General features: G+C 36.1%; 1 protein-coding gene across 9 annotated transcripts in view; it reads left to right on the plus strand.

Annotated features, from left to right (window-relative positions):
* ERC1 (ELKS/RAB6-interacting/CAST family member 1) overlaps positions 1 to 24,493 on the plus strand; it is a 554,437-nt gene that overhangs the window by 236,713 nt on the left and 293,231 nt on the right. For all 9 annotated transcript variants that reach the window (XM_035028513.1, XM_035028517.1, XM_035028519.1 and 6 more), the window contains one exon: positions 6,292 to 6,423. In XM_035028513.1, coding sequence (XP_034884404.1) covers positions 6,292 to 6,423 — 132 coding nt within the window. The remainder of the gene's footprint in view (positions 1 to 6,291; positions 6,424 to 24,493) is intronic.

Raw genomic sequence — 24,493 nt, forward strand, 5'->3', positions numbered from 1 at the left:
GAGGCCCCTTGCCAATAGCTATCACCAACTTGCCAACCATGTAAGTGGAAGCAGAGGACTGAATCCTGACTGACATCTTGACTCTAACCCCATGAGAGAACCTGGAACCAGAACTGTTTATCTAAGCTGTTTTTGAGTTCTGGACCCACAGATGCTGTGCAAGATAAAAAATGTTCACTGTTGTTTTAAGCTGCTATGTTTTGAGGCAACTTGTTATATAACAGTAAACAACTAATACAGGCACTTTATATCCTAGGTATTAAAGTGATATGCCATATATTGAGTTTTTTTTCCTTCAAATCCAGTTTGGTTTTCTCTGTTGGCAGAAAGTTAATACTATTTGAATTGTTTTATTAATGTTATCACTGCAATAATTTTCAGTGCTTTAGATTGTTAGAACTTTAGGCAGTTTGCCATAAGGATTCTCACCTATGTAACTCATATTTGTATGTTAATAGGCTGTGAGCTAAGAAAAGAGATGAATTTATTTTCTTTTAAAGATTTTATTTATTTATTTGACAGAGTGAGAGAGCACAAGCAGAGGAAGTGGGAGAGGGAGAAGCAGGCTCCCTGCTCAGTGCTGGGCTTAGTCCCAGGATCCCAGGATCATGACCTGAGCCAAAGGCAGGTGCTTAACTGAGTGAGCCACCCAGGCACCCCAAGAGATGAATTTATAACATGCATTCTAGTTATTGCTGTGTTGTCTGGCAGAAATAGAAATGTGGGCACGTCTATAATTTTGAATTTTCTAATAGCTTCATTTAAAAAACCATTTAAAAAGGAAACATAATAATTTTAATAATGTACTTTATTTAATTCAGTATATCCAAAATATTATCATTTCAACATATAATCAATGTGAAGATTATTGTTTCACTTTTTTTGTACTTCAAAACTTAGTGTGTATTTTTAGCACATCTCAGTCTAGCCTAACCACATTTTAAGTGCTCAGTAGCCACATGTGGCTACTGTATTGGACAGCACAAATAATGTATTTAGCTGAAGAAGTTAGGATTTAATTGTAAGCTAAAGCAGCAAGTCAGTAATGCATATAAACAACAGGAATGATTTCCTCAAACTAAAGTGTGCCATGTCATACCTTAACTTTAATCTCTGTCTATATTTAGTTTCCAGTAAGTCACCCTCTACTTTCTGAATATCTCAGATCCTTCAAACCTGTGGAATAGAAGGGATTAGAGATATTGGAGGTTCTGTGTACTTTTCTTTTCTCTGTGATTACAGTCTTAGAATAGCAGGACTGCCTCATGATTTATCTTGAAGACTGGTGAATGTGGACTTTTTAAAAGAGAAAGTAGAATTAAATTTGTATAGCATATAGTCGAAGCCTTAGGATGTACCTGGTGTAATCACTGTCACTATTTGAGTCACCAAGAAGCACTTCCCAGGGGTTTCAGCACATCCCCTTAGTTCCTCCAGCCTGTGTTTACCAAGAGCAGAAGTATACGAACTCCTTTGTGATTTGCAGTTTCTGCAGATCTATACTTTACTGACATTTTATTGGCTCACACATATTCAGAGAAGTGGGTGATAACTGTCACCTCTTCTACTCGAAGTTTAGACATTGAATAGATTAGAGATTTTTCTCTTCCTTCAAACCAAAGTACACCATTAAGTGCAGTGTAAATTTTTGTCACTAGAATTTTGTGTCAAACTCGTATCACCAAAATCTACTCACAACTATTTTGATAGGTATTAAAAAAAAAAAGAAAAGAAAACTGTTTGCACAGAAAGGGGGATAGGGGACAATTTTCAAAGCTCTTGGTTTGGTGCTGTGTCTTATACATATGCTATTGGGATATTTAAGCTTTAGGTATTTTCAGAATAATAGCAGAATTTATTGCAATATTTTATCTCTTCAAAAAAATGTTCTTATTAGAATATTCCATGGTTACCTAAAGACTGGAAAAGAATTTCTCATAATTTTGACCTGCTATGCAAATAATTTGCGTGAAGAAATTCAACTTTTGAATAAAAAACCGAGGAAGAGAGTGACTTGAAATTCATGTTTTTTTCACCATTGTCACTGTCTTGAGATATATTTGCCCAGTCTCTCCTCTTTCCAGTAAGTAGTTAACCCATATGTTTAGAGTATCCATACCTGAATTGGTTACCACATTTATAACTATTTCTAGAAATTCATGTGTTCTTATTAATTTATTCGCAGTATGTGCTTTTCTTGCAACATTTTAAAATTTGATTTTGAATTTTTGTTTGAACAATGCTTATTTATATCATTTACAAAGTGACATAATACTACATGGCTTATAATAATGATTGTCCTCTACCTCATTCTTGTCTAACCTGGATTCCTGCTCCCCTGAGACAACAAGCATGCTTTCAACTTTTTTGCTTGTTTCTCCTGCTGTTTACTTCCACCTCTCCAAATGACATTCTTATACTGTTGTTTTCTTATTTTTCTTATTTGGACATTAGTTATCTACTGACTTCTTATTATGAATGATGAGGAATTAGCCTTTCTAAGCAAATCACCACACACACTTCGTTCTTTCTGTCTTTCTAATACAAGTTTTACATTATTATGTCTCAGGCACATAGTATATTATGATTACATTTCCTTTACTGTACTCTGGTTTTTCCTGGTGGTAACAATAGCTTTGGGGTTTTTTAAATTTGTTTTATTATTTATTTGTATACATATCACCAGTTTATTCCCAAATTCCTTTCTCCTACTATAACATTCCTCTTGATGTTGGTACTATTATAGAATACATCATCCCTTATTTATTAATCTCGTAATCTATTCATCCACTTTTTTTCTTGGAAACATCTTTCCTTGAGTTTCTGTCCTCTCCTCTGAGTTCTCTTTATTCTCTAGGCTTACGGTTACCCTTGTGGTTCCTTTCACTACTCATTTGTGGTAGATCCCCTTTTTCCTGGGTCCCATGTCTTCCTCTTTCTAGGTTGACTTCTTAAGTTTGATGGAGCACATCTCTAGTAGCTTTCTGAGAGTCCGTGATGTGAGGTAAATTTTTTAAGACTTTGCATTCTTCCCTTACATTTGATTGATAGTTTGTATATAAAATTCTAGATCAGAAAGCATCTTTCCTTCAGAATTTTGAAGGCATTACTTCAGTTGTCTTCTGATTCTCTGTGTTTACATAAAAAATTCCAGTGCCTTCCAATTTTTTTTTTGTGGGCAGTCATTTTTGGCCTTTCTAAAACTTAAAAATCTTTTCTCTAGTATTCTGAACTTAAAAAAAAGGTAGAATACCCATATTATAGTCTAAGTATAGAAAATGTGTTTTATTTTCACTGAAAGTGCAAGAACAAGGAAGGATAATTTTAAATATGATCTAGCAGTGTGCTTAGAACTCCAGTATTTGTAGAACTAAAAGATTCTATTCACTTCTGGCATTGGCTCAATATTTTATTAAATGAATCAGATTCAAGGTGTGTAATTCAGTACAAAGGAAACTTCCTTGGTTTACCTTAGCAAATATCTATTAAGATTCCGAAAATAAGATTGGAGCCACATTTTACTCACTAGATGGATTAAGTAGTTATGGACTTTGTTGGTTTTGGTGTTGAAGGTGATGAGAATATTCGCTGTCTTCATTCTTTTGTTGCCACCATTTTACACTGATTTTTTTTTTTAAAGATTTATTTATTTGACAGAGAGACACAGCGAGAGAGGGAACACAAGCGGGGGAGTGGGAGAGGGAGAAGCAGGCTTCCCGAGGAGCAGGGAGCCTGATGCGGGGCTCGATCCCAGGACCCTGGGATCATGACCTGAGCAGACGGCAGATGCTTAACGACTGAGCCACCCAGGCGCCCCCCATTTTACATTGATTTTAAATTGTATTGTAATTATAAGTTATATAATTTATAGTATTTCATAAATATTATTTAACAGTTTTCTGCTTTTTATTTGTGGTATTTCTTGACTTTCGTTCTTTGTCCTTATTATGGACACAGATTTTGAGCCAGCCTTTACCATTAAGTCCAGAAAACTTTTCTTAAATAAATGGCCTTGTACACAGAGCTCATCTGGTTGACTCTGATTTTAGTACTGGTTTTGATGAAACTTTCAATATGAAAACCTGCCCTGATTATCTGCATTATGACAAATTACTAAGTATCCTCTCTCTAAAAAAAGTTTTACTGATAAAGCCACAAAGCTATTTTTCAGCCCATGCAGAAAAGCAGATAATCCTGTTTGTTTGAAATAGCTTCTGGGAAGTTATCTGGGATAAGTTTTTCAGCCTCAGTTTAGGTTAGAATAACACAAGCCTCTCAGGAGATCTCCCAAAGACAGTGTAAGAGTAAAGAATATCACAGACTGGACAAAAACATAATAATGAGTTATTTAGAACCAGTTGATAATGGGAAACATTCATGTTTCTTTTTGTTTACAGCAATCTGTAATTCAGAATCCCATGTTACTACAAATAAAGTTATTCGTTGGAGATTTTGAGAGGACTGAACTCACTGACGATTGCATCTGTCTCTTTCCACATAATCCTTCTGTTGGATTTCATATTCTTTGAATCAAAAGAAACTACCTGAGCCTTTTTTTTTTTTTTTAAGATTTTATTTATTTATTTGACAGAGAGAGAGAGCGCGTGCACAAGCAGGGGGAGTGGCAGGCAGAGGCAGAGGGAGATGCAGACTCCCCGCTGAGCTGGGGGAGCCTGATGTGGGACTCGATCCCAGGACGCTGGGATCATGACCTGAGCCGAAGGCAGTTGCTTAACCAACTGAGCCACCCAGGTGCCCTGCCTTGGCCTTTGTTTCTGTTGGCATCATTTCCTGTCCCTCTCTGCTTGGCATTGTTTTAGAAACCTTCAACAGTAACTTCTGCAGTTTTGGAAGCTGCACTTTGCTGCTCATGGGAGACCACCTGGAAGCATTAAGATTTCAAGAAAGAACATTTTTTGATATAGCTAAACTTCCCTGTATAAGACAGAACCTTACTTATGGGGCTAAATCAGGGTATTTTATAACATTTTCTCCTGAAGAATGAACACTTTAAAAAAATGAACGTGACCTACATTACTGAAATGTGAATATTCTTTTTTTAATCTCATTTTTTTAGTTGAGAAAAATGAGAGAGAATAAAAAATTTGTCAACTTTTTATTATGAAAGATGTTAAATAGGAAGATATTCTTTCAGTGCTGGGAGAAGAATCTGACTTACCTTTGACAGATTTCGAGTTCTGGATTTCTGCAAAGTTGTTAGAAAGGACTTTCTGTGCCTTGCACTTATAAAAGTGAACTACAGTCTAATTAAATGAGAGTTGCATAGATGAATGATAAAATCCTTTGATATCTTTTACTGATACAAGTACTCTGAAAGTTGGAGAATGTTTCAGTAACTCTTGTTCTTTTGTTTTTAATTTAATTGTGTTAATAAAAGGCAGCGCTTTCTTTTTAATCTTTTGGTTCTAGAAGAATTCAAAGAGGAAATGCTTAATAATAACCTGATGAATCTAATTCTTAATACTGCTTGAACTCTGCTTCATTTATCCTTCTTATTTTAAGATATTTCCTTTCTTACATGTTCTTAAAGTTCTGTTGGATTTTGTCTTTCTGATAGAAATCCATATTTACCTTCCCAGGAGTTAATTCTTAAGCTTATTTAGAATATCAAGGTTAGTGGGAATTGGTTGGCTAACTAATTTACTCATCCTTAGCCCGATCACTTACATCCAGTTACCATTTTTAGTTTTCTCATATGAGATTAAGAGAAAACTTTGATGTCTTGAAATCATTAGGAAACCACCTTCTTTTTCATTTACTTTTTTTTTTCCTAAATTAGTTTGCTAACAATTGTCTATATGAAGAATATAATCTGAAAAATCATGCTATTTATCTAACTTTTCATCAGGGCTGAACTTTGCAGGGAGAGACTGTTTTGGTATTGAGTCTTATTACTTAGGCTTCATCAAAGCTGGCTTAAAGCCCAGTTTAGAAAGTAATTCAAAAAACAGCTTTGTGTTTTTAAGTAATCAAGCCCTTGCTGCCTATGCTGCTTAACACAGTTTTAGTCTCTCTGTTACAGAGAACAAATCCATCACTAATTTCTCTTGCTTAACTAACTTGACCTTTTGCTCTTAATAATCTACTTCTCCAACCTCCTATTATACTTCTTTTCTTCCCTTGTTCTTTCCTCTGTGAACATGTCTTTCTGGCTTGGATTTACTTCTGAAAGGAAGAATATTTCATAAGCAAATAGTCCTTTCTTGATAAATAGTCTCTCCTTGCGTTAACTAATTAGTCTACTTCACCTAGTCTTCCATCGTTTTCCAGGACAGTCTCCGTAAGAAGGATGACAGGATTGAAGAGCTGGAAGAAGCACTAAGAGAAAGTGTACAGATAACTGCAGAGCGAGAAATGGTGCTAGCACAAGAGGAGTCAGCCAGGACCAGTGCTGAAAAACAGGTCTGCAATTTTATACAGTTACTGGCAATGTTGCTGGTTAAACAAAAGGTAAAACCCAACCAGTATAGTTTAGGTAAACTGTACATGTGTTTATAGGGTTTCAGAAGCACTTCATCAGGTGTAAGTATTTAAACCTAAAAAAGAATTGAAATAAGGTTGAATGAGAATGACTCATGTTAAGAGTCTCTGCATTAGTAATTTGGAATTTATTTCACATATATAGCTGTGGTATATGCTCATGGATCTGGTGAGATGAAATGGAACTTGTCTGTTTGTTCCAAGACTGGTCACAATCCTGCTTTTAAACTGAATGGGAAAACACAAACATTTCTGAGTTAAATGTTAAATTTAAAAAACAGTTCATTTATTTTATACCCTGCCTTGTTCAAAAGAGCAGTTAAAGTTATAACAAGGTATTAACAAGGTTAATAGCAAGCATGAAGGACATGGTTATCGTGACATTTGAGAGCACCGGGGCAGCATGCCTCAGCCCTGAAGTGACTTGTTAAAGGGTTCTGCTGCTTCTGTGTGTGGTGTTTGCTTTATATATTCTTCTCTGTCTTTTAGATCCCTGTACACTTGCTTTTGACTTTTTGTTAGGAAGGATAACTAAAATTGAGAAATGTGAATGGAAAAAAATGGTTCTAACAAGCAAAGGCTCTAATCTCAATTCCTAGTATAAGTGTGATTTGAGGTTTTGAATCTCCCTTACACAGAGATTCATGACATTTCATTTTTTCAGTTATTGTTTCCTTTCCATTTCTTTGTTGGAGAACTCTACCTGCTAAAAAGGTAAAAAATTCAGTGAGAGGGTAACCTGAACCTTTGGGGAACCCCCATGATGAGACCACTGTGGTCTTGTGAGTTAAGGTAGTTGCATAGCAAGGAAGCAGACATGGTGTAGTGTGTGCCATAGGGAGTCCCTTCATAACTGTGTTAGTGTGAGCCTATGGTTTCTTCAGTGCTAAATACAGAAAGAAAAACAGTTTTTAGCCACACTGAAGAAAAATGGAACTCTTCACAGTCTTTCAGTGTCTTTCAGTGCCCTGTTCCTACATAAATGCCTTGTCCACTTCTAATTTGAATATTTCCTGGTACACAGTTAAATAGAGCTTGGGTAGTAGAGAGCTTCAGAGAAGGGATGGTGACAGTCATTGATCCAGGGTGAAAAGGGATCTTCTTTTATCTTGATTTTACCTTTTTTATATTCTTACCTTTATTTTCAAAATGTCCCCATTTTTTCTTTCTTTAAAGATTTTTTTCTGCTTGGGGATCATTATTTAGTGACAAATCTTACATATTGGGGGTCATGTAGAAATGTTGGCAATTAATAAACATGACGTCATTATGGCATATAAATTGCTAGTATGTGTTTTTTAAAATGTCTTACTGTGTGAACTAGTTATAATTTGCTTTTTTGGGGGGTAGATTTTTATATATTTATGTGTTTATGTATTATTTATAATAGACTTATTTTAGATCAGTTTTTTGGGGTTTGTTTTGTTTTATTTTTTAGTTTCTGGAAAAGTTGAGCAGAAAGTACACGGAATTCCCATATTTTCCTTCCTCCACTTCAGTTTTCCCTATTGTTAACATCTTGCATTGGTGTGATAGATTTATTAGAATTGATGAGCCAGTATTGATACATTATTAACTGGTCCATAGCTTACGTTTTGGTTCGCTCTTCATCTCATACAGTTCTGTGAGTTTTGCCAAATGTATCATGTCATGTATTCACTATTACAGTATCATACAGAATAGTTTCACTGCCCCAGAGATCCTCTATGCTCTACCTGTTCATCCTTCCTCCATCTCCCCAATCCTTGATCTTTCTCCTGTCTCCGTAGTTTTTCCTTTTCTAGAATGTCATGTAGGTGGAATCACACAGTATGTAGCCTTTTCTGGCTGAGTTTTTCCATTTAGCCTTGCATTTTAGATTCTGCCATGTCTTTTTTTTTTTTTTTTTAATTTTTTTTTTAAGGTTTTATTTATTTGCGAGAGAGAGAATGAGAGACAGAGAGCATGAGAGGGAGGAGGGTCAGAGGGAGAAGCAGACTCCGTGCTGAGCAGGGAGCCCGATGTGGGACTCGATCCCGTGACTCCAGGATCACGACCTAAGCCGAAGGCAGTCGCTTAACCAACCGAGCCACCCAGGCGCCCATGTCTTTTTGTGGCCTGATAATTTTGTTTTACTTCTGAATAATATTCCATTGTATAGACATGCCACAATTTGTTTATTCCAGTTGAAGAACATCTTGATTACTTCCAATGTTTGGCAATTATGGATAAAGCTTCTGTGAACATTTATGTATAGGTTTTTTTTTTTTTTTTTTAAGATTTTATTTATTTATTTGACAGAGAAAGACACAGCGAGAGAGGGAACACAAACGGGGAGTGGGAGAGGGAGAAGCAGACTCCCTGCCGAGCAGGGAGCCCGATGCGGGACTCGATCCTGGGACTCCAGGATCATGACCTGAGCCGAAGGCAGTCGCTTAACCAACTGAGCCACCCAGGCGCCCTATGTATAGGTTTTTATATGGACATAAATTATCAACTCATTTAGGTAAATACCTGGGAATTGCTGGATTTTATGGTAAGACTATATTTAGCTTTGTAAGAAACTGTGAAAACTGTCTTCCAAAGTGGCTATATATAATTTGCTTTTAATTGCATGCTTTTTTTTCTCTCTCTCTTTCCTGTTTATCTTTTTTTCCACCATTCTGCTACTCACTGCCTATCTGAAGCTGTTGAGTGAAATATTGCATGAGACCAGTCATTTGGGCTCTAAGTGGTTTAAGGTATGAAGAAGCCGCTTTTATGTTTATATTTCTGAGGCCATTACATCCACTGTCCCTTCCTGCTGTCATTTTCTGTTCTTATTTTTATCTTTTTCTGTCTTCTAACTCCACTGTTAATTTTACTTATATGTATTAATTGTATATACCAAGGTAGTCTACAAATATTCATTTGAAATATCTTAAAAGGGTAAAGCTTTTTTTGGCTAGGGACATTATTCTTATTATCTTACTCAGGTCCAAAAATTACCTATCTCCTATCTAAATTTAGCCTCTGAGAAGAAATAACTCCCTCTGTTAGAAGGAGGATATTTCTTAATCTCAGGAAACAAACTGAGGGTTGCTGGAGTGGTGGGGGGTGGGAGGGATGGGGTGGCTGGGTGATAGACATTGGGTAGGGTATGTGCTATGGTGAGCGCTGTGAATTGTGTAAGACTCATGAATCACAGACCTGTACCCCTGAAACAAATAATACATTATATGTTAATAAAAAAAAAAGAGAGAGAAGATAGTAGGAAGGGAAAAATGAAGGGGGGGAAGTCAGAGGGGGAGACGAACCATGAGAGACTATGGACTCTGAGAAACAAACTGAGGGTTTTAGAGGGGAGGGGGTGGGGGGATGGGTTAGCCTGGTGGTGGGTATTAAAGAGGGCACGCATTGAATGGAGCACGGGGTGTTATATGCAAACAATGAATCATGGAACACTACATCAGAAACTAATGATGTAATGTATGGTGATTAACATAACATAATAAAATTTAAAAAAATAGGATATCTGTATCTCTTGATTGCTTAAAGAGCAAAGCAAAATTATTTGGGAATAATCTCTCTTAAATAAAATACAGAGCCTTTTAAAGTTTGAGAGGGGAAAACTCACAAAGGAAAAATTTTCTTCTTATAGGATCCCCTTATAGTTTCTTTATTCCCAATACATGCTGCTCCATATTGAGCCCATGCCCGATATATGAAGAAGTTGTATAGTGATCCCACAAAGGAAGATGTCCTATAACCTGTGTTGTCAAATGGAGAAATGAAAGTGAATAATCCCACGGGGGAAACCCAAGGGCTCCTTTTACTTTTGCTTTGTGCTTTTTTGCATGGATTTTCTTCTTCTGAAACTTGCCTCTGCTCAAGTTTAAGCAGGTTTTGTTGAATGTGAGAGTCCATTTTCTTAAAATGAGACTAGAGTAAAATCTGTTCTCTTAAGTCTCAGAATTGTGAGGTGGTAGGGAGCAATGTCCTTAGTTCAGCAGTGCTGCTATAAACTTAAATTTTTGAAATGCTTTTTTTTTTTACTTGAAAAGAATGTTTTAAATATCTTCACTAAGAGTAAGTTTATTTTTTGAAGAAGGCTTTTGCAACTACATTGCTAACTAAAGTTTTAAAAAATGCCTCTAAATAAGACATTTTCTTGTGGCTCAGTAAGCTGGGTTTATATCTGTTCCTAAAGAGTATTTCTTAATGTTTTGAGCATTGATAAAGATATATCCTCTCAATGTAACTAAAATTTGCACATCAGTTCTGATTTTTATTTTTAAAAGCTCAGTTTTTAATAGTGGTACTCTTTTTTTTTAATTGCCATTTTGATGTTATTTGGCTTGTATGTTAAGTATAAATTTTGACCTAGAAGATCATAAGGTTTTACCTATGATTTGCAGGTAGTTATAGATCAATGAGCATTTTTTTAAAGATTTTATTTATTTATTCATAAGAGACAGAAAGAGAGAGAGAGAGAGGCAGAGGAGAAGCAGGCTCCCCGCTGAGCAGAGAGCCGATGCGGGACTGGATCCCAGGACCCCGGGATCATGACCTGAGCCGAAGGCAGACGCTTAACCATCTGAGCCACCCAGGCGCCCTCAATGCACATTTTTTAGGGTTTTATCCTAAAAATTTTCCCCAGATATTTGCATATTAAGTATTGTGCATTCTAATAATTAAAATCACTTGAACAACAGCAAAAAATGGAACTCTGAATAAATGGCATTTTATAGCCCAACGGGACATGTTGGACCTGCTTGGTTTTGACTCTGGGTCTCATAGAGTACCCAGCTTCTTCCTTCAACATTCAAGTTCTTTTCCTTCGCTGCCAGCCAGACAGGCAGGTGGGAGAGCCAGGCTTGGCCTTCACTGTCAGTAGTTCTTGATTCTTTATTGTGAAAATGGACAGTAGAGTCATTTAAATTTGATCCAGCCTCTGCGTCTTACAAAGTTAAATAGCTTAAAAAAAGTAAAATAAGAAGGCAGTGCTTATGGAATGTGTAGTGCACATTGGTGGTACCTGCTTCATTATGATTCGCTTCTTTGCTTCTCCTGTTTCATTGTTACTTTTGAAGGCAGTGGATTTTTTCTTGAGTTTCTGTCTTCTTCCATTTCAGCTTAATCAAATTTCTTATCCTCAGCCATGTCTGGTTTGTCAGACACAGTCGTGGAGGAAATGGAGCGAGGTGCATGAGTGAGTGGGGTCCACACTGCAGTTGGCATCTGCCAAGTGTCCCATCTTTTTTCCTTCTTAAAGATTTATTAAATTCTCTATTGGCTGCAAATCTACCCAGTTATACAGCACTTATCACCATGATACCCCAATACTTTCTCAAACAGAACAAGTCACCACTCTTGAAGCATCACTCGTAACTGGGAAGCCCGTAGAAGACTTGTGCTAATAAAACTATAATTGTATAATTGTACTCCCCAGTCCTTCCCATGGCCTTCTTTCTTTTAGCTGTTCCCAGAGTTGACAGTTTATTCTTTGGCCATATAAACATAGTCCTGTACTGGTCTGAACATTTACAGTAAATTGTATTTCTCATTTTTTAAATTAAATGGCAGTAATGCTCAGAAAATAATGACCCTTTTACTAATGCTACCCTTTTACTAATGCTACCCTTTTCGCAAACATTTATTGAATACCTTGTAGTTTTCCAGATATTACACTAGGCACTGGAAATAGATAATAAAGGCAGCCTCTGCCTCAAGAAGTTCATTGTTTATTTGGAAAGACTGAAGACTGAACCTGTAATTATGGTTCAGTTTGATAAGTGCCATGGTAGTGATCTGAATAGAGAGCTTTGAGAGTAGAAGAGGAGGGGCAGGCATGTGATCCAGATTGGAGAGATGCACAGAAGGCTTCCTGGAGGAGATGACTAATGCATGAGCTGAGTCTTAAAAAGAAAGAATTAAGCAAAAAGGAGGTGGCAGGATATTCACCATATTCTGTGTAGAGGGATCAGCATATGTGAAAGCTGGAAGCATCTGGGAAACTTTAAATAGTGTTTAGTAGCTATAGTTCAGGATAAATATGTATGGCATGATCTATGGGAGGGAGGGGAAAGTGCATACAATCTGATCATGCTGAAGCATGTTTAGTCTCATGTTGTGCTCCAGCGTTTAATTTTATGTTCAAGGCAGTGGAGAACTATTGAAGCATTTTAAGCAAATCACAGTATTTTTTCATGAGTTTGCTTGCTCATTCATTCATTCATTCATTCAACAGATCTTTATTGAGTATCCAGTGGTGCTTTGGTAGTCTGGGGTAATACATTGTGATGAATAAAGCAGCTGTGGTCTCTCCCCTAAGAGAGCTTACAGTCTGCAGAGGGGCACAGACACTAATCCAACAAAAAACCCATTTAATTACAAGTTATCACAAAGTGCTATAAAACATAGGAATGGGTTTTTTGTAATAGACAATAATTTGGTGGAATTTGGAGAGGTTAGAACCTATTTTTGATTGAGTGCTCAGAGAGGGTCCTCTGAGAAAGTAATATTTAACCTGGGTCTTGAAGGGTGAGAAGCCTGCCCTGTGAAGAGTGGGGAGGAGTCAATGTTTGTGACGGCAGTAAGGTGGACAGCACTGGACATGTATGAGGATGACTGGTATGACTTGAGGGATGGGAGCAGTGCAAGGCATGCAGGACCTTACATAGGGGTGGCCAGAAGTTTGTGGTTTTTTAAGAATGGTGGAAACCATTAAGAGTTTAATCAGTGCATGACATTCGCTGATGGTGTTTTTAAAAGACTGGCTACTAGTTGGAAAATGGATTCCACAAGGCTGAGAGTGGAAGCAAGAAGATCAGATGAGTTATTAGAGCAGCCTAGGCCAGAGGTCTTCAAATTGAGGTACACATACACTTGGAGGTGGCATGAACATTTTCCAAAAGGGTGCATGGGCACAGGTCCTCAGCTTCTAAACATACTTTTCCTTCAAATTGATCTGCCTCAGAAGGCACCTAAGAGGAGCAGATTCTCTTTTTTTACTTCCCTTTTCACACACATCCCTCACTTTACAATAGGCATGCATCTCCCGAATCTTAGGATTTTATATTCTTCTAGGGAGAAAATAAACGCCTCTGGAACAGTTACAAACAGATAATTCCAAATATTGGTGTTAAGAAGATGGATCAGAAAAGGCAGATTGTTTATAATTCTTTGTTTTCAATAGAATTGAAGGATAACCTAATTAAGTTGCCAGCTGATAGATAATTATAAATAATTTTTAATAATAGGCTACTGTGTGATTGGGGGCATATAATTCTGAAGGAGTACAAAAAATTAAGATACATTGCTATAAAAAAGCTCCTTCCATTCCTATCTATTTATATAAAGGTTTCTTAGTACCTACACCTATGAAAGGGAAGCATACAATAGAATTGATACTGAACCCTGAATAAGTAATACTCATCAAGGAATATCTAAACTAATAAAATAAAAATTCCATTTCATTAAGATAAATATTTTTAATGATAAGATACATTTTTAATAAAATTTTACTCTTCACATTAATAGTATTCCTTCAAAATACCACATATGTATATTCGTTTCGATTGTATGTTATTAGTAATTGTAATGATCAACTTGAAAGAATTTTTTAATAGATTTATGACCACAGATTTTGTAAATATGAGATTTAAATTTACATACATATCTTTGATACAGAAAAGTATGAGAGTGGATCTATATAAACAGTCTAGCATAAAATAAATTACATCAGTATAAAATTTTAGGAAGAAATGGAACAGAAACACCAGGTCAAAGAGAAAAAGGAACATGTAAAATTTTTAATTACTTAAGAACAATTTGTCTTTACAATTTTTAAATAGATAAAAGTAGATACCAAGTCACCATAGTATTTATATTTAATTGGATACTTTTTTTAAAAAAGAGTGATGCTTTTTTAAAAACAAATTTTATTATTTTTTTTTAAGATTTTTTTATTTATTTGTTTGATAGCGAGAGCAGGAACACAAGCAGGGGGAGTGGGAGAGGGAGAAGCAGGCTTCCCACTGAGCAGGGAGCCCAATGTGGGACTTGATCCCAGGACCCTGAGATCATGACCTGAGCCGAAGGCAGATGCTTAACAACTGAGCCACCCGGCGCCCCTAAAAACAAATTTTAAAATACCTAAGAAATCACATTCTTTGCAACTCTTTAAACTTATGATGTTCAAAAAATAGATATCAAGTTAAAATCATAGTTATGTAAACTAGGAGGCATACAAGCAAAATCATATAGGCTCCTGGTCTAGGCAAGAAACTGTAAATTAGGAAATAGGTGGGTAAATTGAATAGTGGCAGTGGGGATGGAGACAGGTGGATGGATTTAGAATGTCTTTTGGAAATAGAGCTAAAAAGACTTGGTGAATTGCATGTATGGATAAGGCTGAAGGAGAAAACAAAGATGATTCTCCAATTTCTGGCTGGACAACTGGGCAGATGTTGGTTCCATTTTCTGAGATGAGAAATCCTGAGGGGAAGACTTGTTTGAGGATAAGAACTAAAAAATTGTTCCAAAACAATGCTAGCTACGTTATTATTAGTAGTAGAATTATTACATCAAATGTATATATCAACCCAGTTTTCTCTTCTGAGGTCCAAATCAATGAAGTAGACAGTAGCCTACTTCATGTCTACTTCATAACTTTTTTCAGATACTTCATTGACATCTCAGCCTGAAACCATCCAAATCCAGAACTCTGGATTCCTTGCTTCAGGCCAGTTTTTCGCCAGGCTTTTTCATCTCATGGAGAAAATACTCTTATCCTACAAAGCTGAAATTAGTCATAGTGAGTGTTAGGAGAAGCAAGTCCGAGAAGGGCCGAAGTGATAGGTTAGGTACAGAGATTGTAAACTCTGGTTCTCTAGTAGCTAAGAAAGTGGGTTCTGGGTTAGAATTCTTGTTGGAATTATGGTTCCATCACTTAAAAATTGTAATTTCAGGCAAGTTACTTCTCTCTCAGTTCCCTGAGCTATCAAAGATACTTACCATAACTGCCACACTAAAGAGAGGTTTTTGTACAAAGTACTTTTAACAGAGTTGGCATATTGTAAGCACCCAGTAAACCTTAGCTACGACTGAGCTTCTGTTGTTAGTACTGTGGCTCTTGATAGCTCCAAGGGAAGGGGTTGTTCTGATCAGTAAAAGGCCGGAGAGAAACTTAGTATCTATAGACCCCACCTGGTTAGTTCAGTATTTTAACCTTTTTGTTAAAAGTTCCCATTTTCATATATCAAGTTTTAATCTTTGTGACTTGAGAAGATCCTGTTCCCTGCCATTTCCCAGCCTAGAATGTATAATATGTGCATCAGCTGGGAATGCCACAGCCAACTAATAGGTTGGTCAAATGGGTATCCTTCTTATCATTGGGTTATTCATTCTCTGAGAGTCTGTCTTAAGTCAATGCAGGATCTTAGTCCATTATTTTCCAATTTTCTTTTAGGTTTCCCTCATAAAAATAGTTTTAGTAGCTTTAGTAAATGGCTACAAACCTGCGCTGTGAAATCCAGTCCTAATGCTGTCCTTCAGTTTTACAGAGTTATGTATTATTCTATGACTTCCTTTAGGAAGGGAAGTAGGGAGGGAAAGAAAAATAATACTTTCTTTAGCACGATTTAAAACAATGAGAATTTGAGAACATTATGCTTAGACCTTATTCGTAGAAGTAGGAAGATAGAGAAAATTTAAGATTAAGAAAATTCTGTGTTTGATCTTCATAATCTTAAATTGGAAATATCTATTTGAATATTCATGACTTTTTCCTCTTCAACACTCAGATGCGTGCGTGTGGGCACATACACACACGTTTCCTGTGTACTGAAAATACCTTAAAAACATTATTTCATTTGCAGTGCACCCTCCTAATGCCCAGGTGTGGTATCCAAATACCATTCTGTATTAAAAGGATTTGAGGGCGCCTGGGTGGCTCAGTCGTTAAGCGTCTGCCTTCAGCTCAGGTCATGATCCCAGGGTCCTGGGATCGAGTCCCACATCGGGCTCCCTACTCGGCGGGAAGCCTGCTTCTCCCTCTCCCACTCCCCCTGCTTGTGTTCCCTCTCTCCCTGTCTCTCTCTGTCAAATAGATAAAATAAAATCTTTAAAAATAAATAAATAAATAAAAATAAAAATTAAAAAAAAATAAAAGGATTTGAGTTCCAAATAGAAGTTACTTTTTTCTTTTGACATAAAGTGAATTCTAGGAATACACATTTTTCTTCACAAGTGCTTATTTGTGACCAGAGCCTCTATAGTCTTTATAGCAGCACTCTTCAATAGAACTTTGACACAATGGAAATGTTTTATATCCCTTCTGTTCAGTTTGGCAGCTCCTAGCCACACAATGCTGTTGAACACTTAAAATGTCGCTAGAACCCCGAAGAACCGAATTTTTACATCTATTTAATTTTAATTAAATTTAAATGGCCACATCTGGCTAGCGGTTACTGTACTAGACAGTGTGTTGGATGGATGGATACTTATATATACACATACGTACTTAGCAACTACTATTTAGTTTTTCGTCCTGAGCCTGACAGAGTTGTAGTACTGATATATATATATAAGGAAAAGCACTTTCCTGATGTTGATGATCCTTTTTTTGTTTTTGGAAAAACATCTGTGGTCTAAAAGCCTATTTGTCAAAAGTAATTATTACTTTAAGAAATAATGGTGAAAGACTAGGTTAGTAGAGGACTAGGTCACTTTCAAGAAATAACCATAATTGTGAGTGTGTGCGTGCATGTGTGTGTGTGTATTACCCCATGTTCATATAATATTAGACACTTCAATTTATAGCATGCATGATGGAATTAGTATAGGAAAAAGAAATACAAAAGTTATAGAAGCGAGAAAGAGGTGTCTGTCCATAGAGAGAATATGCCACCCTAGTGTTAAGAGTTTAATGGCTTCATAGATACCACTTATTCCATTACTCCGTTATTCATTCCAATAATGCTTATTGAGAGTTTACTGTGTGCTAGAAACTTGGAATACATTAGTGAACAAAACAAATATGGTTCCTTTCCTCCTGGTGTTTATATGTTAGGGAGGTTAATCACATGATCACAGACATAAACATATTCTTTAAGATTGTGATACAGGCGGGCGCCTGGGTGGCTCAGTTGGTTAAGCGACTGCCTTCGGCTCAGGTCATGATCCTGGAGTCCTGGGATCGAGTCCCACGTCGGGCTCCCTGCTCAGCAGGGAGTCTGCCTCTCTCTCTGACCCTCCCCCCTCTCATGCTCTCTATCTCATTCTCTCTCTCAAATAAATGAATAAAAAAAAAAGATTGTGATACAGGCAAATAAAGTATAGAATTATAAAAAGAGTATAACAAGGGGAACTTATTTAGAATGAATGGTCAGGGAAGGCATGTCTAAGACATTGATACTTAACTTGACACATGAAAAGTAAATAGGAATTGGGGAGATTTAGAATGTCAAGAAATTTACGTCAGTGGAAACCACCTGTGTGAACACCCTAATAATGGGAAGAGCATGGTATAGTTACGCTGTAGAAGTAAAAGAAAACCACCAGTTAGTGGAGAATGCTGAGTAGAAGTGAGTTGGTGGCTGGGTGGATAGGTAGGTGAGTGAATGAGTAAGTAAAGGAATGAAAGAACAGGTGGTATGACATGAAACTGGAGAGGAAGATAGGAAGCAGATTATGTAGGATGGTCATGTCAATGATTTTAGATTCTGTATTAATCATAATGGTTAGCCTTTAAATCATTTTAAGCAGAAGAATGACAAAACTCTATTTTATGTTTTAAAAAGATTATTCTGGCAGTTATTTGAAAAATAAATCAGATAAGTAGGGAAAAAAATAAACAAACAAGGGCACAAGGCAGAGTACCTGTTAGGAAGATAGTGCACAATCCAGGAACATAATAGGGTTGGTAGTGGAGATGGAGAGATTTATTTGGAGATAGATGCAATAGGATTTGCTGATGTTTTGCCTGTGGAAGATTGGGGAGAGGGAGGTGGCAGGGCTGATGGCCATGTTTTCTGCCATGAAAGCTAAGTCAGTGGTGGTGGTGTTTATTGAACTGTGGGGAAAACTGGAGGAGGAGCAGTTTAGGGTAGAGATTCAGCTATGTGTATATTAAATTTGAGATACCTGTGCCCTCTTTCTCATGAAGGAGTTGTCAACTAGGGACTTGGGTATATGGCTTTAGCTCAGAGGTGTGCTGTGAGCTAAAATAGAAACTTACTCCAGTTACTCTCAAATGCACATAAATTGAGAAAGTCTTTATTATTACTAGAAAATGTGACACACTGAAAGTACATAGCATCTTACTCTTAATATAATTACAAGGTTTGAGATACTGACATTTATTGATTACCTATTAACTTCTTGTCATCATGATAAATACTTCATAGTATTTAATCACTTAAATTCTTAGATATATTAGTGTTTCCTAGAGAGAGAAAGAACATGGGGATTCATTGGGTTCTTTTTCAGAAGAACAAAGATTGGTTTGCATTTATTGAACTACATGTTCTCTCTGAATCAAACAGTGTCTTCATCTTTATTCCATCCTCTTGTCTGGATAAATCCTACTTCTCCTTCCATAAAACCCTCTCTTCCCCCCAAGTCTGAGTTATATGTCTCTCCCATGTTTTTCAGCAGCACTCTGTACTGTTTGACAACACTATGTTATTATTACTTATTTACTGTCTGTCACTTTAAGAGAGTATCTCCATCTTCTCTGTTAGAATGAAAGCTCCTTGAGGGCAGGAGTTGTGTCTTGTTTATTGTTGTATTCTTAGGACCTACCATCATGTCTGGTACATAGTGGCATTCAGTGAATATTTGTTGAGTGAATGAATTAATAATGAGTGAATGAATGAAATTTTATTCTGACCTCCTGACTGTTTGCACTCCTGGTAACAGAAGCATCACTTTATTTACTAAACAATGTAAAGTTCGATGGCAATTTTATGAGTTTTACATTAGTTACCAAGAAATATTTTGAATTATTACAAAAATACGTTGAATTATTACAAAAATATTTTCAATTGTTTGTATTCTTTCTTGCAATTCCTCTCCATGGGATTTTTTTTTTTTTTTTTAAGATTTTATTTATTTGTCAGAGAGAGAGCACAAGCAGGGGGAGCAGCAGGCTCCCTGCTGAGCAAGGAGCCCGATGCGGGACTTGATCCCAAGACTTTGCGATCATGACCTGAGCCGAAGGCAGATGTCCAACTAACTAAGCCACCCAGGCATCCCTCCATGGGATTTGATGAAGCACTTTGTCATCTGCCAGAAAAATTCAAAAATGATTTCACACTTGTAGATTTAAAGATTTAGATATTATTACTTGAAAGCTTATTTTTTGTGGTAAAGAATATTTGGTTTTAAAGCGTGGTAGCTACAATGGAAAAATAAAATTTAGAAATCCTCATCATCCCTGACTTATCCTTACAGTGGGAAGTAAGAGGACTTATTATGTCTCATGCAGCGAATGCGCAGCACTCTGTCCCACCGTGGCTGATCTTTCAAACAGTGGGAACTAGCAAAAAGTGGTGTTATATACCACCTAGTCTTCAACACTGAGATAGCAGTAAGCCATGTCATAAAAACATGTAAAAATTCAAAACATTCTACAGAACAGATGTAAACTCTGATCAAATTAGGATGAAAATGTTTTTGATCCTACTTTATTTCCTTCTGGTGGGACTCATATTTCTGATCATCACTGGTGAATCTGACATTAGGTTTTTCAAGATTTGTCTCATCTCTCCTGCCTTAAAGACAGATTTATAATATTAAGATTGTTTCCTTGTATTCAGTATTTTAATGGGCTCTATTTATATTTTGTAGAAGTTTCTTAACATATCATTTTTTTTCACTATTTATCCTTTATGCCTTAAATTGATTTCTATGTTAGTAGTGATGGGAATTTTTGAGGTGAGTAGCTGAGTGGTCTAAAAGTATTATAAATACAAACATGTTTCTCAGAACTATGTGGAATCATTCAGTCTTAGAAGAAAATTCAGTTGTAAAATAGCAGTATAAACCGTGCTTTAAAACAGATTACAGATTTCTGCAGAAATATCATTTTTGGTCCGTGCAAAGATTGAGGGTACTTTGTTGAAAGATACTTCATTTTTAAAAAGATGTTATTATGAAACATTCTGTTGGTAAACATGGGGAAAGTACATTTTTAATTTTCCAAGAATCTGAGATGGTGACAGTTAAATTCACAATCATCTTCTCTTTGCCATTGTGTAATCATTTCAGTATTTAAATCAAGCTCTGTCAAGGAACTTAGTAAGTTTCATTGTATACTCTTGCTCTAATGTCAGTGAGTTTGAATCTCCTTTGTTATGGTGACTGGTTATGAAATCAGTCACTTGACAGACCCCGAAGTGAGACTGCTGGAAATACGTCATGTCTGCCTTCATGGTGACAGCTGGCTACAAAACAAACCCCACCAGAGCCATTCTGCAATTGACAAGGGACTTCAAAGGCCAACAGGGCTGCCACTTCAAAGAGAATTCTGCCATCTCTGGCTTGTTGAAAGAAGAAGTTAAATGGCTATACCCTGCCATAGCAGAAATCTCCATGTTTAGACTTCTCCTTCTTTTGATCTTAGAAAGATGTATGAAATGGGCTTTAAGTTAAAGGAATGATATAGTCTGTAGCAATGGCAACCCAATATTATTCTGCATTTCAATCCACTTATTAATGGAAATTACCAAAATATGTTCAAATAACAGTAGGTCTAAAAACTCAGATGTCTCAGAGGATGAGTGTTCAGAAGAAGAATTGAAACTTCGTATTACTTTCACAAATGTGGAATAAGTCATATGGTGAATAAAATGGAGCTCTCAGTGTGTTTTTAAAACTCCCCTTCAGTTTCTCCTGGTAATTTTTATTTTTATTTCCTTTAGTAGAATTGTGTTCTGAATATTGATAGTAGGAATGGCAGACAACTAAAACCTGTAGTCTCAATCCAGTTTGCATGGTTTAAACAGACATTTCTCTTTCTCCCCTTTTAGTAACTCTGTACTTGAAATTTTAAACTACCCTGTACTGTTTAAAATGTTATTCATCTAGTTATGCTGGATACGATCTTGAAATAATTACCTCATCATTATGTTCAACAAAGGAAGGATTTCAGAGTTTTAGTAAAAGTCTTCCAATAAAAGATCAAAATACTAACAAGCATCTTGAAGAATAACAATGAAAAGGCAGCAACATGAATTCTCATTTATAATACTGATAGCCCTGAAAGATACTCATCTGATGGAGTTATGTGTAGTATACTTGAAAAAGAAGAAAGGAAACTTTATAAATAACAGGGCAGTAAAAATATAGAGATTTTATATGTAGTATGAAGTGAGAGTAGGGCTTGGCCCTGGAGTTTAAAATTATTACAAGTCAATAGCATGACCTTTTTTAAATTGCAATGTTTTCTCTCTCATCCTCTGTATTATAGGAGGATAAAGCTAAGAATCCTTAGATTATTTTGCTCTGATCTTATTTTCTTTTTTTCCTCTTAAAACTTCTACTTACATATAATAAAAGGGTTGACTTAGCAGAAGCTTTAGGCACTATAATAACTTCCTCTATAATTTTGCCAGATGGGGTCAGTAGACAACAAGTAAAGAAATTCTGAAAGGAAACTGGAGCTCCCAGGAAATAACCACATGGGATGGTATGACTGAAAAAACAAAACCAAACAAGAAAAAACTTTTTACACATGAGTGGTTTGTAACAGTAGTTCTTAAAGTGATGCATTTGGGTTTGCCTTTTTTATTATAGTTTTTTGTTCTTGAAAAATTTTTGATAAAATAGTACATGATTATATTATTCTGGAAGTTCAGGAAATATCTATGTTTCTAAATTTTGGCTTGATTTTTCCTTTTCATTCAACAAAAGGACCACATCTGTGTTTTCCAAAGTTATAATCAAATGAAAAATTAACTGCAGTGGAAAAGAAATAAAACCTTGGCACACCCCAAAATTGAACCACAGAGATGAGTGCCAGAGTCTATAGATATTGGTTTTCAAAGTAGACATGTTTTTGTACTTCTGACTAAACTCTATAACCACTACTGCACTGGGAAGCACTTTTGGAATCTATGTGACAGATCTGTAACAGATGATACTGAGTTTGCTTGTAATGAGTTCTTGGGGTGTTTGGCCCTTATTCTATTATCTCCTACTGAGAAGTTTGATAAACCAAATTATTGACGATAGAGGCAGTCATCCAAGATATCGCTGAAGGTGAAGTCATGAGAGCCAGATGGCTTCCCACTGATTTTTATATGCAGTTTATGTTCTCCTTGGCTGCACCTTCTTGGATGTTTTCAATAAAACATATTTTCCTAGAGAAATATACACAGCAGGACCTATCCTACACAACAGATAGTTTTTGTGTGTGGCATGACCCATGCTCTACTTTGGCACTCATTTGTCCCCTCCTCTTATCTCCACCTCTTTAATGAATGAATAAAGAGGTAATAAGGGCTAGTGTAAAGTGCAGTGAACCAGAAGTCAAGTGATGGGGATTCTAGCTCTTCTGTTTACTAGCTGTGATTTAGGGTAAGGCTCATAATCTTTCTAAGCCTCTGTAGTGGAATAAAGTAATTTATTAGCCCCACAAGTGTTTTGGTAGCCTATAAAGACAGTATACAAATGTTGAGCATTATTGTTATGGCCAGAATAATCGTGTGTGTGTGTCTGTACGTACACATTTATGTGATGCTTATGAGTTCTCTCTTGGTATCCTTGGGTTGCCAGACATTAAATCCCACCCTTTTTCTTCTTTGACTAATAGTAAATTTGTAATAAATAAAATTTTTATTTTTTATTTTACTATTTTTAGTAGTAAAATTTTGATAAACTTTTTACTTTCATTTGCCAGTATTTTTTTTATAACCATTTTCCAGGGGTTATAATGAAATAATATGTTTTCTCCACAAAAGGTATCTGCAATTGATGAAATATCATTCTTTTTACTTCTAGGTAGCTGTTTGACTTTTTTCCAGTAATGCAAATGAGGATTAAAATTTTCCATTAAAGTGTCAGTAAACTTTTATTGTTGAAAACTTAAGGAAAGAGTATGAAGCTGTTTTATTCAAATTGTTTATTTGATCTTAGAAAGAGGGCTTAAGCCCTAAATACTCTGGTCTCTGTTGGTGACTTTATGCTAGTGAGGGGATTGCTGTTTTCTGTGATGAAAAGGAATTAATGTTTTCTCCATGTGAAATGGCCAAAAATGATTTCAACTATGAAGGAAATTTCTTTTCAAAAGCTGGACAGCTTGTACAGCCCTCCTAGCATCTACTTTAGCCTGTTGTCTTGACTTCCTAGTAATGCAGAAAAAAAATTTTTTTTGAAGAGAATTTACTAGAGCTCGAAGGTCAAGGGAAAGTCTTGTCTTTCCACCTCTATTTATATTTCCCTAAATTACTCATTTGTCACAAACTCTAATGAGATATAAAGAGGTCTCAGACCCAGATGCAGAAGAGTGTAAAATGATGGTTGCCACGTCTTGTTACTGCTGCTGGAGAAAGAAAGTGTGATGTTACTTAGATTATTTCTATCCTTTTTTCTTCCAGGAGTAGAGAAGAGCCATAGAGTCTATGTGAACACAGGCAATTGTTAATTTTTATTTTACTTGATTCTGGTATGAACTCTTGGTTGCTTAAGTAAGCAAATTATAGGAGACATTAATCAAGTAACAGTCTGCTGAAAAAAAAAGTAATTTTGAGTGCTTTAATTCAGATGTTTAGTTTTTAGTTTTGATGCTTTGTTACCAAAAAAATCACCTAAATGGAATCAGCAGTGAGGTAAACATCGCCCTTCTTAAAGCCGCTTTCCAACCTCAGTGACACAAATGATGAGATTCATAGCAGCAGGGGGACATTTGCTTTGCTTTTGAAAATGTGCACCCACGTTTTATTGATGTGGGATTTTTAAAGCTTCACTTAGGAATGATGAGGGCTTATTATAAGATTTATCTACCCAAGCCCTCTGGGTTGATAAAGAA

The sequence above is a fragment of the Mirounga leonina genome, unplaced genomic scaffold, assembly GCF_011800145.1.
Source record: "Mirounga leonina isolate KUSES-001 unplaced genomic scaffold, KU_Mleo_1.0 Mir_201, whole genome shotgun sequence".
Classification (NCBI taxonomy): Eukaryota; Metazoa; Chordata; class Mammalia; order Carnivora; family Phocidae; genus Mirounga; species Mirounga leonina.